General features: G+C 47.4%; 1 protein-coding gene across 1 annotated transcript in view; it reads right to left on the reverse strand.

Annotated features, from left to right (window-relative positions):
* Positions 1-16333, reverse strand: part of prkg1b (protein kinase cGMP-dependent 1b) — a 367427-nt gene that overhangs the window by 4819 nt on the left and 346275 nt on the right. The window contains exons 12-16 of the mRNA XM_055647248.1: positions 11903-11992; positions 5122-5263; positions 4198-4361; positions 1106-1228; positions 3-65 (exon numbers count right to left, since the gene is read on the reverse strand). Coding sequence (XP_055503223.1) covers positions 3-65; positions 1106-1228; positions 4198-4361; positions 5122-5263; positions 11903-11992 — 582 coding nt within the window. The remainder of the gene's footprint in view (positions 1-2; positions 66-1105; positions 1229-4197; positions 4362-5121; positions 5264-11902; positions 11993-16333) is intronic.

The following is a 16333-nucleotide window of genomic DNA, read 5'->3' on the forward strand; positions in this document are numbered from 1 at the left end:
ACTTGTGTTTCTGGATGTCTTTAACTCCATTTTTCAAATTCCCTAGTCTTTCTGACGGATTGTCCCTGTTAGGAAAAGCAAACAAGACTTTTTTTTTCCAATGACTGTATCTCTGCTGAATATTTGGTTTGTCATTTGACCATATTTTTTAAATTAATAAAGTGGCAAGAGTCATTGGTTTAAGGTGAAGGGGAAAAGATTTCATAGGAATCTTAGGGGTAACTTTTTCACACAAAGGGCGGTGGCTGAGGAGCTGCCAGAGGAGGTAGTTGAGGCTGGGACTATCCCAATGTTTAAGAAACTATTCGACAGGGACATGGATAGGACATGGATAGTGTGAAGAGATATGGGACAAACGCGGGCAGGTTGGACTAGTGTAGCTGGGATGGGACACGTTGGCCGGTGTGGGCAAGTTGGGCCGAAGGGGCCTGTTTCCACACCGTATCACTCTATGACTCTATGACAAGAGGGAGTGTTTTAGGAGAGGAAGCCTTCTAAATGTTAAGCAGATTGGAGATTGACTATTTAACTGGTTGGATATTACACATCCCTAAAGGGCCTGTCCCACCAGCGTGCGACTGCATGCGGCTAGCACGACCTAACATGGTCGCTTGAGCCATACGGCCTCGCGGGGCCGGTCTCACTTCGATCGCTGGAGCCGTATGGAGTTGTGCGGAGCTGGTCCCGACATCGCGCGGGGCTCCGAGAAACTGACAATGTCCAAACATTCCGCGCGCCTGCCGGCCCGCAGCCGCATTGAGGCCGTACGCACCGCCTTGACGGGCGTGCGCAGAGTCTCGACACTGCACGCAGCGTCTTGACGCCGTACACAGAGTCTTGACGGCGTACACCTAGCGCGAACTTCCCACGGACTTCGGTCGAACTTCACGTCAACTCGTACGGGATCACTCGACCTCCGCGCGGCCCCCGCTTCCGGTTTGGTCGCGCTCGCCGCATGCAGTCGCATGCTCGTGGGACAGGCCCTATACGGGGATCACCCGACCACCGTGCGGTCCCCGCTTCCGGTTTGCTCGCGCTTGCCGCATGTAGGTCGCATGCTCGTGAGACAGGCCCTTAACTGTGACCCATTCTCTCAGGCACTTACCTGCATAATTTCTTGATGAGGTTAGCAGCATTTTTAGTGATTTTCTTTGGAAATTCGATCATGTCGATCCCACGAAGAATGATGTTGTACGTTTTCATGGGATCAGGCCCTGAGAATGGCGGACTTGGGGAGAAGGGAAGAGGAAGCACAGAGGTAAAAAATACAGTTCCAAACTGCGATGGATGGAACGCATATTTACTGATAACAAAACGCCGCAGCGATCATGGGTTATCAAACATTCACATCAGCACCAACTCCTGGTTTACACCCGAGATAGACACAAAAAGCTGGAGTAACTCAGCGGGTCAGGCAGTGTCTCTGAAGAGGAGGAATGGGAGACATTTTGGGACGAGACCCTTCTTCAGACTGAGAATCAGGGGAGAGGGAAACGTGGGGTTGAAGTATAGACGGTGATGTAGAGATATAGCATTACTTTTTAAATTTTTTAAATTTTATTAGAAGCAATGTCGATACATACATCGATGTAGAGATGTACAATACAGAAATGAAAGATATGCAAGAAAAATAATGATGATCAAGGTACATTGTTAGCCGTGGGCAAGGTAAAAACGAGTTATTGCAGGTTTCCACTAGTGGGAGAGTCTAGGAGATGTTTCTACCAGTGGGAGAGTCTAGATCCAGAGATCGTAGCATCAGAATTAAAGAACGTTCATGTAGGGAGGTGAAGGGGAGGAATTTCTATAGTCAGAGGGTGGTAAATCTGTGGAATTCTTTGCCACAGAAGGCCGTGGATGCTAATTCAATGGATATTTTTAAGGTAGAGATGGGTAGAGTCTTGATTTGTACAGGTGCCAGAGGTTATGGGGAGAAAGCAGGAAAATGGGATCAGGAGGGAGAGATAGATCAGCCATGATTGAATGGCGGAGTGGAATTGATGGGCCAAATGGCCTAATTCTGATCCTATCACATATGACTGCATGTGTGAACCGTCCAGAACTGGTAGCTTCCTTGTAAACACGCTGGCATCTTACACGCACTCATCCCCGCATCTCCCGTGCATGTGTGCCAGTATCTTAGGGCAGAAGGAAAATGCGTAGAATTAGGACATTTGGCCTATCAAGTCTACTCCGCCATTCAATCATGGCTGGTTTATGTCTCACTCCTAACCTCATACTCCTGCCTTAACCATATAACCATATAACAATTACAGCACGGAAACAGGCCATCTCGACCCTTCTAGTCCGTGCCGAACACATAATCTCTCCCCTAGTCCCATATACCTGCGCTCAGACCATAACCCTCCATTCCCTTCCCATCCATATAACTATCCAATTTATTTTTAAATGATAAAAACGAACCTGCCTCCACCACCTTCACTGGAAGCTCATTCCACACAGCTACCACTCTCTGAGTAAAGAAGTTCCTCCTCATGTTACCCCTAAACTTCAGTCCCTTAATTCTCAAGTCATGTCCCCTTGTTTGAATCTTCCCTACTCTCAGTGGGAAAAGCTTTTCCACGTCAACTCTGTCTATCCCTCTCATCATTTTAAAAACCTCTATCAAGTCCCCCCTTAACCTTCTGCGCTCCAAAGAATAAAGCCCTAACTTGTTCAACCTTTGTCTGTAACTTAGTTGCTGAAACCCAGGCAACATTCTAGTAAATCTCCTCTGTACTCTCTCTCTACCTCCTCCCCACAAATAAGGTCATAAGGTCATCTTACATGCATATGTGCCAGTATTTTCCATGCATGTTTGCCTGTATCTTACGTGCATGTTTGCCTGTAACTTACGTGCATGTTTGCCTGTAATTTCCGTGCATGCATGCACACTGGCATCTAATGTGTGTACACACTGCCACTTGCCCGGGACATGGTTCGGAAGGCTGCAGCCATCTTATGGTAGTTAGGGTGATCTACCATGTTCGAAGGCAGTTAGTAAATTACTGTTTAATTACTTCATCCGTTATCACTCCGGGCAACACATAACAACGCGGTTACATTTACAAGATCTATAGACTACATCTACAGTCAATGTCTGTAATGCCTGCCTCTCCCCAAGTTATGCTGTTTTACAGCTTGGTAGAACATAGAACAGTACAGCACAAGAACGGGCTCTTCAGCCCACAATGTCCCTGCCGAACATGATGCCCCCAGACCATCTCTTATCTACCTGCACATTATCCATATCCGTCCTTTCCCTAGTTAACCGTATGCCTATCCAAAAGCTTCGTAAATAGGTTAGATCCTGATTACAGGTGGAGTCTGTATGGAGTTTGTACGTGGGTTTTCTCCGGGTTTCCTTCCACCCTCCAAAGATGCACAGGTTTGCAGATCAATTGGCTTGGTGACATTGTAAATTGTCCCCAGTGTATGTAGGATAGCATTAACGTGCGGGAACCGCTGGTCGGCCTGGGCACGGTGGGTCTGTTTCTGCGCTGTATCTCAAAACATCTCTAAACTAAGGTACACAAAAAAGCTGGAGAAACTCAGCGGGTGCAGCAGCATCTATGGAGCGAAGGAAATAGGCAACGTTTCAGACCGAAAAGTTGCCTATTTCCATCGCTCCGTAGATGCTGCTGCATCCGCTGAGTTTCGCCAGCTTTTTTGTGTGCCTTCGATGTTCCAGCATCTGCAGTTCCTTCTTAAACACATTTCCAAACTAAAACAGCTTTGGGAGATGGCTTCTATATGTCAAAGTTCAAGTTCTTGTTCCACCATACAGGGCAACACAATACAGGTCCACCACCGATTTTCCGGCCTCTGTTGCTCCGGCACCTCCTATAATCCGGACAAAACCACGAGAGTGCGCTTGAACCCCCCTCCCCACCAAGTCCCCACTCCCCGAAAATGTGGTGCCTAGGCCGGGTGAGGCAGCCGATCCCGACCTCATCGGGACTTCCGCAGCCGATCGGCGGGTCGAATCTGCCCCCCCTGGGGCCGGGGCTCTGGAACTCCGGACCAGCCGGAGCCGGCAGATCCGTTCCCATAGCCGACTTCCGCGGCCGACTTTGCGGGCCGGCATCTCGGTCTCCCGAAGGCCGTGATCTCTGTTGGCCCGTAAAAAACGGAAAACACGGCAAGGCTCAGGAGCCAAGGGAGCCGGAAAACCGGCGTGGGACCTGGTCTTCTCACCTGCCGGTTAGAAGTTCGTACATAAGGATTCCAAGTGACCAGTAATCAGCTGATATGTCATGTCCTTTGTTCAAGATGATTTCTGGAGCCACGTATTCCGGTGTCCCACAGAACGTCCAGGTCTTTTTCCCAAATCCTATTTTCTTGGCAAATCCAAAGTCCACCTGGGAGCGAGAGGGAGAAAGAGAGGAAGAGAGGAAGAGAGAGAGGAGAGAGGGAGCAACAGAGAGGAAGAGAGAGGGAGAGGAGAGAGAGAGAGAGAGAGAGGGAGAGAGAGAGAGAGAGAGAGAGAGAGAGAGAGAGAGAGAGAGAGAGAGAGAGAGAGAGAGAGAGAGAGAGAGAGAGAGAGAGAGAGAGAGAGAGAGAGAGAGAGAGAGAGAGAGAGTGAGAGAGAGAGAGAGAGAGAGAGAGAGAGAGAGAGAGAGAGAGAGAGAGAGAGAGAGAGAGAGAGAGAGAGATAGAGAGAGAGAGAGAGAGAGAGAGAGAGAGAGAGAGAGAGAGAGAGAGAGAGAGAGAGAGAAAGAGAAGAGAGAAAGAGAGAAAGAGAGAAAGAGAGAGGGAGAGAGAGTGAGAGAGAGGAGAGAGAGAGAGAGAGAGAGAGAGGACATAACAAGGCAGCTTAACGTGAGCATCGATGATGGTGCAGACGGACGGACGCTGACGGACCACGTGGGAGTGAGGACGTCACTGTCGGGGGAAGGGACATAGGATAACCTGGCATGGGGGGGGACAGCCGTGAGGAGGAGGGGGGACGAACAAAGGGGGACCTGGCATGGGCACACTTTGAAGCATTGTAAGTGTACTTTATGTGGCAACTATTTACATACCTAGCAAAGAATTTCACTGTGACTTGTCACATGTGATAATAAACTATTCAATTCAATACGTGGACACATACTTGTCCTTTACTTGGTCAGTACTCACCAGTTTAGCATATCCCCTGTGATCCAGGATTAAGTTTTCTGGTTTGAGGTCCCTGTAAATAATTCCTTTGAAATGGAGATAGGCGAAGGCTTCTACCACGCAGGCCGTGTAGAATCGAGTGGTAGCGTCATCGAAAGAACCTCTGCAGAGAAAACACCAACAGGGGAGACATTACGCAGCAGAATGAAGCTGAGCCGCGAGTAGAAGCTGGTGGATTAGTCGTGTGGGTCACTTCGGCATGAAATGCAGTTTCTTCCGGGCAGTTGCGTGAATGATTGGACCCTCCTGAAGCGATGATAGTGCGCACATATTAATAAGCAGCTTGTCAGGCAGCGGTCTCAGTGACAACCAGGGAACTGGAGAAAAGGCTTTCGTTCCTGGGTGCCACTGTATCGCTGAGACTCCACATGATCCTGTCAAAACGCAACTCTCCGCAGATCTTCATTGATTTTTGTTCAGAAAGAGTTCGCTCCTCTGCGAATGTCGTGGGGGCGAGGAGCAAAGAACCGCAGATAGACTCCGAGTGCAGCCCCTGCACAAGTTGTGTCCACGTCAGATAGGCACAAAGTGCTGGAGTAACTCAGTGGGTCGGGGCAGCATCTGTGGAGAAAAGGAATAGGCGACGTTTCGGGGTCGGAACCCTTCTTCGGACGGGTTTCTTTTCACCAGAGAGCCGGCCCGACCCACAGAGTTGCTCCAGCACTGTGTTTCTATCCTCAGTGCTATCCAGCATCTGCAGTTCCTTCCTCCACCAAGAACTGCAAATGCTGGTTAATACACAAAAGGACACAGAGTGCTGGAGTAACCCAGCAGGTCAGGCAACATCTCTGAAGAACATGGGTAGGTGACGCTTGGAGTCGAGACCCTTCTTCAGACTGACATTATGGAGGGCGGGGGGGGGGGGGGAGCAGAAGAATGTTAGAAGCTCTCCCTCAGTCTGAAGAAGGGTCCCGACCCGAAACGTCATCCACCCATGCTCTCCAGAGCTGCTGCCCAACCCGCTGAGTTACTCCAGCGCTGAGTGTCCTTTAACGGAGAGAGGGACTAGGATTACTAAAAACCCACAACCTTTCCTAGCTTTTGGTGAGTTTGGAGATCGGAATGAGAGGAAGATTTTCAGAGGATCCACAAGCCTGAAGACATTGCAATGAAGTGGATGGGCCATGGAACATCCCAGAAATGGTGCACACACAGTGGTTACCCCATGCAATGGACAGACAATGGTGGTGAAGATAGACAGAGTGGGGCCCACTGATGGATGTTGCAAGCTGAGAGGACTGAGCTGTTTCTCGCCATATTCCAAGGTGCAGTTTAGAGTTTTCTTTCAATGCAACATGGAGCCACATACCTTTTAATATTGTCTCCTCTGAATCTACGGAGAAAGGTTAATAATGAATTATTGAACATTGAAAGGGCGCCACAATACCTCTCGTGTCTGCCCCCTTTAAGGCCAGTGGTCTGTTGCGTAGAGTAGAAGGGTTTTGGAACGCAAGTGATAATTCATATGTTCTTTATTAATACCCGAGAGTTTAAAGTACTGAATCAGTCTGAAGAAGGGTCCTGAGCTGAAACGTCACCTACTCATTGATGCTGTCTGAAACAAGATGGGCCGAAGGACCTGTTTCCATGCTGTGGGACTCAATTACTCTATGGGTCGATTACTCTTATACAATGTCCTGACTGATGTTCAGTTTAGAGATACAGCACGGAAACAGGCCGAGGCGAACCGTTCCTGTATCGTTGGACTCCTCTCGAAGGCCATGACCTCTATTGGTTTCAGCAAGGCTCTGGAACCAAAGATGCTGGATAATTGGTGGTGGACATATATATATATATACATGGGTGTCAGAGGTTATGGGGGGAAAAGGCAGGAGAATGGGGTAAGGAGGGAGAGATAGATCAGCCATGATTGAATGGCGGAGTAGATTTGATGGGCCAAATGGTCTAATTCTACCCCTATCACATGATCTTATGAATTTTTTAAATTATCTATTGACATGGCCCCCACAGCCGTCTGTGGCAATGAATTCCACAGATTCACTACTCTCTGACTAGAAAAGTTCCTCCTCATCTCCTTTCTAGATGTAGTTCCTTTTATTCTGAGGCTGTTGGCCTCTGGTCTTACTAGTGGAAACATCCTCTCCACATCCACTCTATCCAGGCCTTTCACTATTCGTTAATTTTCAATGAGGCCCCCCCCCCCCCCCCCCCCTTATTTCATTCCTGCCGTCAGAAAGAAGTTATAGGAGTTTGAAAAACTGTAATGTTTAAAACTAAGGTAGAACATTGACCTTGGGAGAAACAAGGAACTGCAGGTTCTGGTTTACAAAGAAAAAAGACACAAAATGCTGGAGTAACTCATCGGTTCAGGCAGCATATCTGGGTAACATGGATCTGGCACTAAACGTTATAACTTTGATCCTGGAGCTTTACACGGTGGACAGATTGATTGTAACCATGTAGAGTGTTTACATTATACATGCACAGCACACAACAAAAAGCCAAGAAGCTTTTCCCTGTACCTCGGTATATGTGATAATAATAAATGTAACTGAACTAAACGAAGCCAAACCAAACCAAATTAAACTAAACTGAACTAAACTAGGTGACATTTCGGGCCAGGTCTCTTCTTCAGACTGATGAAGGGTCCCAACCCAAAACGTCACCTCTCCTTGTTCCCCAGGGGTGCAGCCTGACCTGTTGAGTTATTCCAGCACTTTGTACTTTTTAGTATATTGACTTTGTTTGGTGAGAAAAATGCAACTGAACTTGCAGAGTCTTTAGTCAGAGGGTGGTGAATCTATGGGATTCATTGCCACAGATGGCAGTGGTGGCCAAGTCCATAAATATGTTTAAGGCGGAGATTGACACAGATTCTCGATTAGTACGGGTGTTATGGGGAGAAGGCAGGAGAATGGGGTTGAGAGGGAAAGATAGATCAGCCCTGATTGAATGGCGGCGTAGACTTGATGGGCCGAATGGCCTAATTCTGCTCCTAGCATTTATGAACTTATGAACCTTAATATCTTTTTAATAATTCTCACAGGCTTAAGCAGTAGTCTCACCACCCAGTCAATGAATATTGAAGGAATATTTACAGGTGGGATTTCGATTTAATAGTTGTAAATGTACACGGCATGAATCAACTGGCAATAATCCTGACTAATCTCCAAATGGAGCAGAAAGAAGTGTGTTTGCAGGCGAGACGAGACCAGGCGCAGGCTCGGCGATCGTTTCGCTGAACACCTCGGCTAAGTCGGCCTAAACCTACCTGATCCCCCTGTTGCAAAACACTTTAACTCCCCCACCCATTCCCACACTGACCTTACTGTCCTGGACCTCCTCCATTGTCAGAGTGAGGCCCAGCGCGATTTGCGGGGACAACAGCTCATATTTTGCCTGGGCAACTGACACCCCAGTTGTACGAACATTGACTTCTCCAACTTGCTCTCCATCCCTCCCCCCTTGCCAGTTCTCTGACCAGTCTGACTGTTCTCAATTATATTTTATCTCTGTTTGTTTGTTGTTCCCCCAAATTGCGCTGGGCCTCACTCCTAGCTGACAATGATCTATGGTAGACAAAAGTGCCGGAGAAACTCAGCGGGTGTGGCAGCATCTATGGAGCGAAGGAAATAGGCAACGTTTCAGGCCAAAGCCCTTCTTCAGACTATAACCTATTCTACATTGGCCTTGATCTCCATCCCATGTGTCTCCTTTTCACACCTTACACTTCCTTAGCTCTGTATCTCTCTCTCCCCTGGCTCAGTCTGAAGAAGGGTCTCGACCCGAAACATTACCCATTCCTTCTCGCCAGAGGTGCTGCCTGTCCCACTGAGTTACTCCAGCATTTTGTGTCTATGGATTAGAAAGAAGTTGTGCTCAGGTCTAACAGCAGATGGCAGCAGAGGACAAGTGGTCATTCCAACTCCCAACCAAATACAATTCTAGGATCTGCAGATCTGACAGGCCGAATAGTTTAGTTTTAGTTTTAGAGATACAGCAGGGAAACAGGCCCTTTGGCTCTCAGTGTCTGCACTGCCCAGCGATCCCCACACATTATCACTCTCCTACACACACTAGGGTCAATTTATACATTTACATCAAGCCAATTAACCTACACACCTGTACATCTTTGGAGTGTGGGAGGAACCGAAGATCTCGGAGAAAACTCAAGCAGGTCACGGAGAGAACGTACAAACTCAGTACAGACAGCACCCGTAGTCAGGATCGAACCTGGGTCTTTTTGCGCTGTAAGGCGGCAACTCTACCGCAGCGCCACTGTGCCGCAGATTAATCTGAAGTTATTGGAATTATTTTTTTTTAATATTTTGTTCCTGAAAACGCAGTCAATGTGATTCGCATGACTTTTTAATTTCCTTTCATTTGGATTTTCTACTAAAGCCACTATCTGAAGGGTCTCGACCCGAAATGTCACCTGTTCCTTTCCTCCAGAGATGCTGCCCGACCTGCTGAGTTACTCCAGCGTTGTGGGTCTCTCATCAGCAAAATAACGTTTAGTTTAATTTAATTTAGTTTAGGGATGCCGCACGGAAACAGGCCCTTCGGCCCACCGTGTCCGTGCTGACCAGCGATCACCCGAACAATGCTTCTGTCCTACACACACTAGGGACAATTTACAGAGGCTAATGGGGTGGGAGATTGCGACCTTCACGTGGTCCACCTTGTTTTTCGACGAATGCAATCAACCCGGCGTGCACAAACAGAAGATCAAACAGAACAAGTTGTCTGGCAACTTTGGGCTGTGCACGCCATACGCAAGACGAAGAAGACGATAGAGACCGATTAACCTACAAACCTGTGCGTCTTTGGCGTGTGGGAGGAAACCGGAGCACCCGGAGACAAAAACGGTCACGGAGAGAATGTACCAAATTCCCAGTGGACAAACTCATGGTCAGGAATGAATCTGGGTCTCTGGCACTGTAAGGCAGCAACTCTAACGCTGCGCCACCGTGCCAACCCTGAAACTAACCTAATCTCTGTCAGGATGTAACCAAGGACAACAATATACAAGGCTGCAAATGATTTAAACTCCCGTTCCCAATACCATGCCCTTGGCCTGCTCCGTTGCCACAGTGAGACCACACGCATTCTGGAGAAACCTCTTATTCAGCATGGGTAGCGTGCAACCAAACGGTGTGAACACTGAAATCTCCAATTTCAAGTGATAACCCTTGAATCACTTGAATTCACTTTGGAGTGTAGGAGGGACCGAAGATCTCGGAGAAAACTCAAGCAGGTCACGGGGAGAATGTACAACCTCAGTACAGACAGCACCCGTAGTCAGGATCGAACCTGGGTCTTTTTGCGCTGTGAGGCAGCAACTCTACCACAGCGCCACTGTGCCGCAGATTAATCTGAAGTTATTGGAATTATTTTTTTATATTTTGGTCCTGAAATACAGGACCTCTCACTTTCCTGTGCTCCCCCAGCCAAGTGCACAACCATTTCTCAACCCAACCATCTCCACCCCCCCACCCCCCCAGTAACCCTGCTCTCCCTTTCATCCCACAATCATTTCCCATCTCCGAGTTCCTAATTTCCCTTTTTACGATTGATGGGATACAACAAAACTTTATTTATCCCAGGAGAGAAATTGGTCTGCCAACAATCACGAAAACACAGCAAGATATATGACATTAAAGTGACAAGTGTAAAGTCCAGGATTGGGGATGTGCAAAGATTGGGAAGGGGTTGGGAGGGAGTTTGGCGCGGACTTGGTGAAGCCAAGGGCCTGTTTTCGCACTGTATCTCTAAACTAAACTAAACTATCTGAAGCCAACCATTCCCTGAGTTAAGGATCCCAGTGACCACGGGCATGCGACTCCAGGATTGGTAAGCGCAGGGTGCAAAGATAAAGGGCCGGAAGGGCATTGGGCGGGCATGCACGGACTTGGTGAACCCAAAGTTGTTTTCGCACTGTATCTCTAAACTAAAACTAAACTATCTGAAGCCAACCATTCCCTGAGTTAAGGGCCAGTCCCACGGGCATGCGACTCCATGTGGTAAGCGCGGCCTAAAGGGCCGGTCCCACCAGCATGCGCCTGCATGCGGCAAGTGCAACCTAACATGGTCGCTTGAGCCGTTCGGCCTCGCGGGGCCGGTCCCACTTCGATCGCCGGAGCCGTATGGAGTTGTGCGGAGCTGGTCCGAACATCACGCGGGGCTCCGAAAAACTGACCGGGTTCAAAAATTCTGCGCGGCAACGCCCCGCAGCCGCCTCGATGCCGTACGTCACGCGCAAGCTTCCCGCGGACTTCGCTCGCACTTCATGTCACTCACTCGACCTCCGCCGGCCCGCGGCCCCGCTTCTGGTTAGGCGCATGCTGGAGAAACCGGCCGTTTAGATCGCGCTTGCTGCATGGAGTCGCATGTCCCTTAGGACAGGCCCTTTACAGTCTACACAACGTGAATGGTGAATCTGTGGAATTCTTTGCCACAGAGGGCTGTGGAGGCCAAGACAAAGGATATTTTTTAGGCAGAGTTAGATAGATTCTTGATTATTACGGTTGTCAGGGGTTATTGGGAGGAGGCAGGAGAATGGGGCTCAGAGGGAAAGATAGATCAGCCATGATTGAATGGCGGAGTAGACATGATGGGCCGAATGGTCTAATTCTGCTCTTATCATTGATGAACGTGAACAATCACGAGGCTGGAACTTAAAAATAGAACATGCCAACGATTCCAGGGAATTGTTGTACTGTATTTGGGTTGTTGGACATCGCGAGGAGATATTTTTTAACGGCTGTATTTGTACTCCTACCTGTCCCTGAGAATGGTCCACAGCTCTCCCCCTAGGCAGGCTTCCATTAACATGTAGAGGTATTTACTGTCCTTGAAAGTCCTGTACAGTCTGCAAGGAAAAGGGAACAAGGTCAGAACAGAGTCAATTCACCGACGGAAACATAGCAACATAGAAAATAGGCCATTCTGACCTTCGAACCAGCACCGCCATTCAATATGATCATCCACAATCTGTACCCCGTTCCATCTTTCCCCTCCCCATATCCCTTGATTCCCCAAGAGCTAAATCTACCTAACTACCTGACCTTAGCTGACCTAATTTGCTAAGACCTACTTTCAACAACACCTTTGATGGGCTGCTGGGAGAAGGCAGGAGAATGGGGTTGAGAGGGAAAGACAGATCAGCCATGAATGAATGGCGGAGTAGACTCATAAGTTCATTGGGGCAGAATTAGGCCATTTGGCCCATCGAGTCTACTCCACTTAGTACCGGTGTCAGAGGTTAAGGCAGGAGAATGGCGTTAGGAGGGAGAGATAGATCGGCCATGATTGAATGGCGGAGTAGACTTGATGGACCGAATGGCCTAATTCTAATCCTATTACTTATGGGACCACCACATGTCCGTCATTCCATCATGGCTGATCCACCTTTCCCTCTCGACCCCATTCTCCTGCCTTCTCCCCGTTATATTTGACATGGATTGTTTGCGCAGTGGCACAGCGGAGGTGGCACGGTGGCGCAGCGGTAGAGTTGCTGCCTTATAGCGCCAGAGCCCCAGGGTCGGTCCTGACCACGGGTGCTGGATGGGCCGAGAGGCCTATTTCTGCTCCTATGACTGCCGAAAGGTAGACAAAAATGCTGGAGAAACTCAGCGGGTGAGGCAGCATCTATGGAGCGAGGAATAGATGACGTTTCGGGTCGAGATCCTTCTTCAGACAGAACCTAGAAACATCAGTTGACATTTTTCAGCGCAGTTCACACTGCAGTTAATTAGGTTCAGTGACTGAAATTGCCCCCTTTGTCAGCACAGACACAAGAGACTGCCGATGCTGGAATCTGGAACAGAACACAAACTGCTGGAGAAACACGATGGGTCAGGCAGCTTCCGTGAAGGGGAAAGGAGTCATTGACGTTCCGTGCCGAATTCAAACGCCGACAATTCCACGCCCTTCCACCTCATTGGAGAACTTTAAACTTTCACAATCGGACTCATCGGACTTCAATGTTTACGCTTTGCACTAAATGTCGCACCCGTTATCTTTTATCTTTCCACTGTGGACGGCTTGGTTGTATTGATGTACAGTTTAGTTTTGAGACAAAGTACGGAAACAGGCCCTTCGGCCCACTCAGTGCGTGCTGCCCAGCGATCACTAGTACGTACAGTCGTTCCATCCTACACAGTTGGGACAATTTACAGAAGCCAATTTGCCGACAAACTTGTACGTCTTCGGAGTGTGGGAGGAAACCAGAGCGCTCGGGGTAAACCCCACCCGGTCACAGGGGGGAATGTACAAACTCCACATAGACAGCACCCGTAGTCAGGATCGAACCTGGGCCTCTGGCACCGTAAAGCAGCAACTCCATCGTTGCGCCGGCGTGCTGCCCTTGACTTTGGCACGGAGAACGGCTTAATGGATTCCCGCACCGCGCACTTCTTGCGACAGTGTCTGAGAATTGCCGGGCTAATTCGTTTTGTTGACCTACAAATCAATGGAAGAAGAAGCTGGAACTTTGGCACAATGCCCAGAGAAACAGCACGGATAGTGCAAACATGGGGCCCATGGCCATTTATCAAAGTCATAGCATGGAAATCACAATGGGTTCCATCAATTTGCTATTTGCTAAGAGAAGCATAATATTGGTTGATGTTAAATGCAGGCAGGTCATGGGCCGATCTACTGTGCGTAAAGAAACCATTTTGAAACGCAGATACAAAGCCACAATTACGATCCAATTGGAAAATACAAATACATAATCTCTTCTTCTCATTCATTCAGTTTAGTTTCCTTTAGAGATACAGCGCGGAAACAGGCCCTTTTTTCCCACCGAGTCCGCGCCGACCAGCGATCCCCGCCCACCAACATTGCCCTACACACACTAGGGCCAATTTACATTTACACCAAGACAATTCATCCGCAAACCTGTACGTCTTTGGAGTGTGTGGGAGGAAACTGAAGATCTCTGAGAAAACCCACGTGGTCACGGGGAGAAACTCCGTAACCGTGCAATCTCCGTACAGACAAGCACCAATATTCAGGATCAAACCTGTGTCTCTGGCACTGTAAGGTAGTAGCTCTACTGCTGAGCCACCATGCCGCCCTTACGGACCCTATTTTGTCAATCTCGCTCAGTTTTTTTATCATCCTCACCAGCAGTAATGTAAAATTTAATTTATTATTAAAATAACTGTGAAACAGACTGTTGATGTTTTAACTTACTAAAAACAATTAACGGATAAAAGCATTGCAGATCTCACACCTAACAATGAAACGTGTGGAAACATTTCTTAATATATCAAATGATCCAAATCTCTGGGAAGGAACTGTAGATGCTGGTTTACACCAAAGATAGACACAAAATGCTGGAGTAACTCAGTCTGCACATTTCCTTTACTCCAGCATTTTGTGTCTATCTTCCGTTCCTTCCTATACATTTTGTCACCCATTCCTTCTATCCAGAGATGTTGCCTGTCCCGCCGAGTTACTCCAGCATTTAGTGTCTATCTCTAAAAGATCAAAATCCATTCCATTGACTCCATCTACACCTCACGCTGCTACAGGTGGCAATACGATGTGACTGTATGTAGCAATGTCACAACATTTTGAGATTTATAAAATCAAGTCTGCAATTTATCCCATCAGATAAAGCATAAAAAATAAGTTTAATTTGACACCTAATTCACTTTCATATCTCAAGTATTTAAAAAGTTATGGCCATTTTCATACTCGGAAATTAGCATCTTGTTCCCTATTGATTTTCTATGGACATTACAAAAAAGCTGTGATCGTGGACAGTCAAAAGCCCATAACTTTCTTAAAAATTAAGAGAACTGAATGAAATTTTCAGTTATCATAGATTGAAGTATTCTGAAACAAATATAAAATAATCTTACTTGGATGACCTGAAATTAAAGGATATAATTAGTTAGTTACCCAATTGTAGCTAATTTCAGACTTCAATTACTAGATCTAAACATCTATCCATTTCTTAATAAATGATTAACATTTTTAAATAGCCTAAGTGTCCAAATAATATTCACAAATAATTCACAATAAAACATGATTTTTAAGTCTCATTTACATTAATTTATAGGCCAAATGGAAGGAATTTAGTGTTCAATTGCTGTAAATTAAAGTCCATTTAAATCAGCTTTCTAGTGGGATCCTGTGAACGCGCTGGTTTAGAACGTTCACATTGCGCTAGATTTGTGCCCTCAAATGCCCAGAAAAATACTGCGGGATATAATGGGCCCAAAATTAGCTACTCGCAACTTTAAACTTTGTATAAAGGGATCTTAAGAAGCCCTTTTTAACGTAAAAATAAACAGCCTACCTTCCGTTTTCCCCTGTATGAGATCCGGCCGGTTGCCGGCGGTCGGGGGTTTAGAGGTTAATTTTTAACCTACTATAACAAGTATAGAAAGCCCTTAAAACTAAAAATAGCTCCAGCTACGGAATCTTCCAGCGATTTTTCGTTAATAATTAACTAGGCTGAAAAACCTCGATTTTAACAGCCTAGTGAAAAATCGCGTTTTAAACCCGCCCCCCTCTAAACGGCGCCAAAATCGCGCACACGGGCTGGGACAGATTTTCAGCGTGCTTCAGGTAGGCTTTGCAACATACCTACTGTATGGGTGACTACACCTCGCGCTGCTACGGGTGGCAATACGCTGTGACTGTACGGGTGACTACACCTCGCGCTGCTACGGGTGGCGCCGTACGATGGCAGCCTCGCCGACAGTCTGTCTCGTTCTTTTCTTCTTTTGTTGTTTTTAGTCTGTTGTTAAATGTATTAGTGGTTCTTTAGTTTTGTAATATGTGGGGGGCGGGAGGGGGAAACCTTTTATAAATCTCTTTCCTCGACGGAGATGTGACATTTCTGTATCGTATATCTCCGTCCGCATTGCTGGCGGTCCCTTTGCTGGCGGTCGACTACGGGAGCTCCAACTTGGTTAGGGATCGCCTTTGGGAGCTCCAACCGCAGCAGCTTCCACCGCCCCGATCGCGGGAGCTTCGATCGCCCCGACTGCGGATTGTTCCCCTGCCCTGAAGAAGATAATACATTATTGCCTTCCATCACAGTGCGCTGTGGTGGATATTTATGTTTACTTTTATGTAGTTGTGTGTCTTGTTGCTTTTGTGGAATGACTGAATGGCAAAGCAAATTCCTTGTATATTTTTACAGACTTGGCTAATAAATTAATCACAATACAATTGCAAGACAATAATC

The sequence above is a fragment of the Leucoraja erinacea genome, chromosome 15, assembly GCF_028641065.1.
Source record: "Leucoraja erinacea ecotype New England chromosome 15, Leri_hhj_1, whole genome shotgun sequence".
Taxonomy (NCBI): Eukaryota; Metazoa; Chordata; class Chondrichthyes; order Rajiformes; family Rajidae; genus Leucoraja; species Leucoraja erinaceus.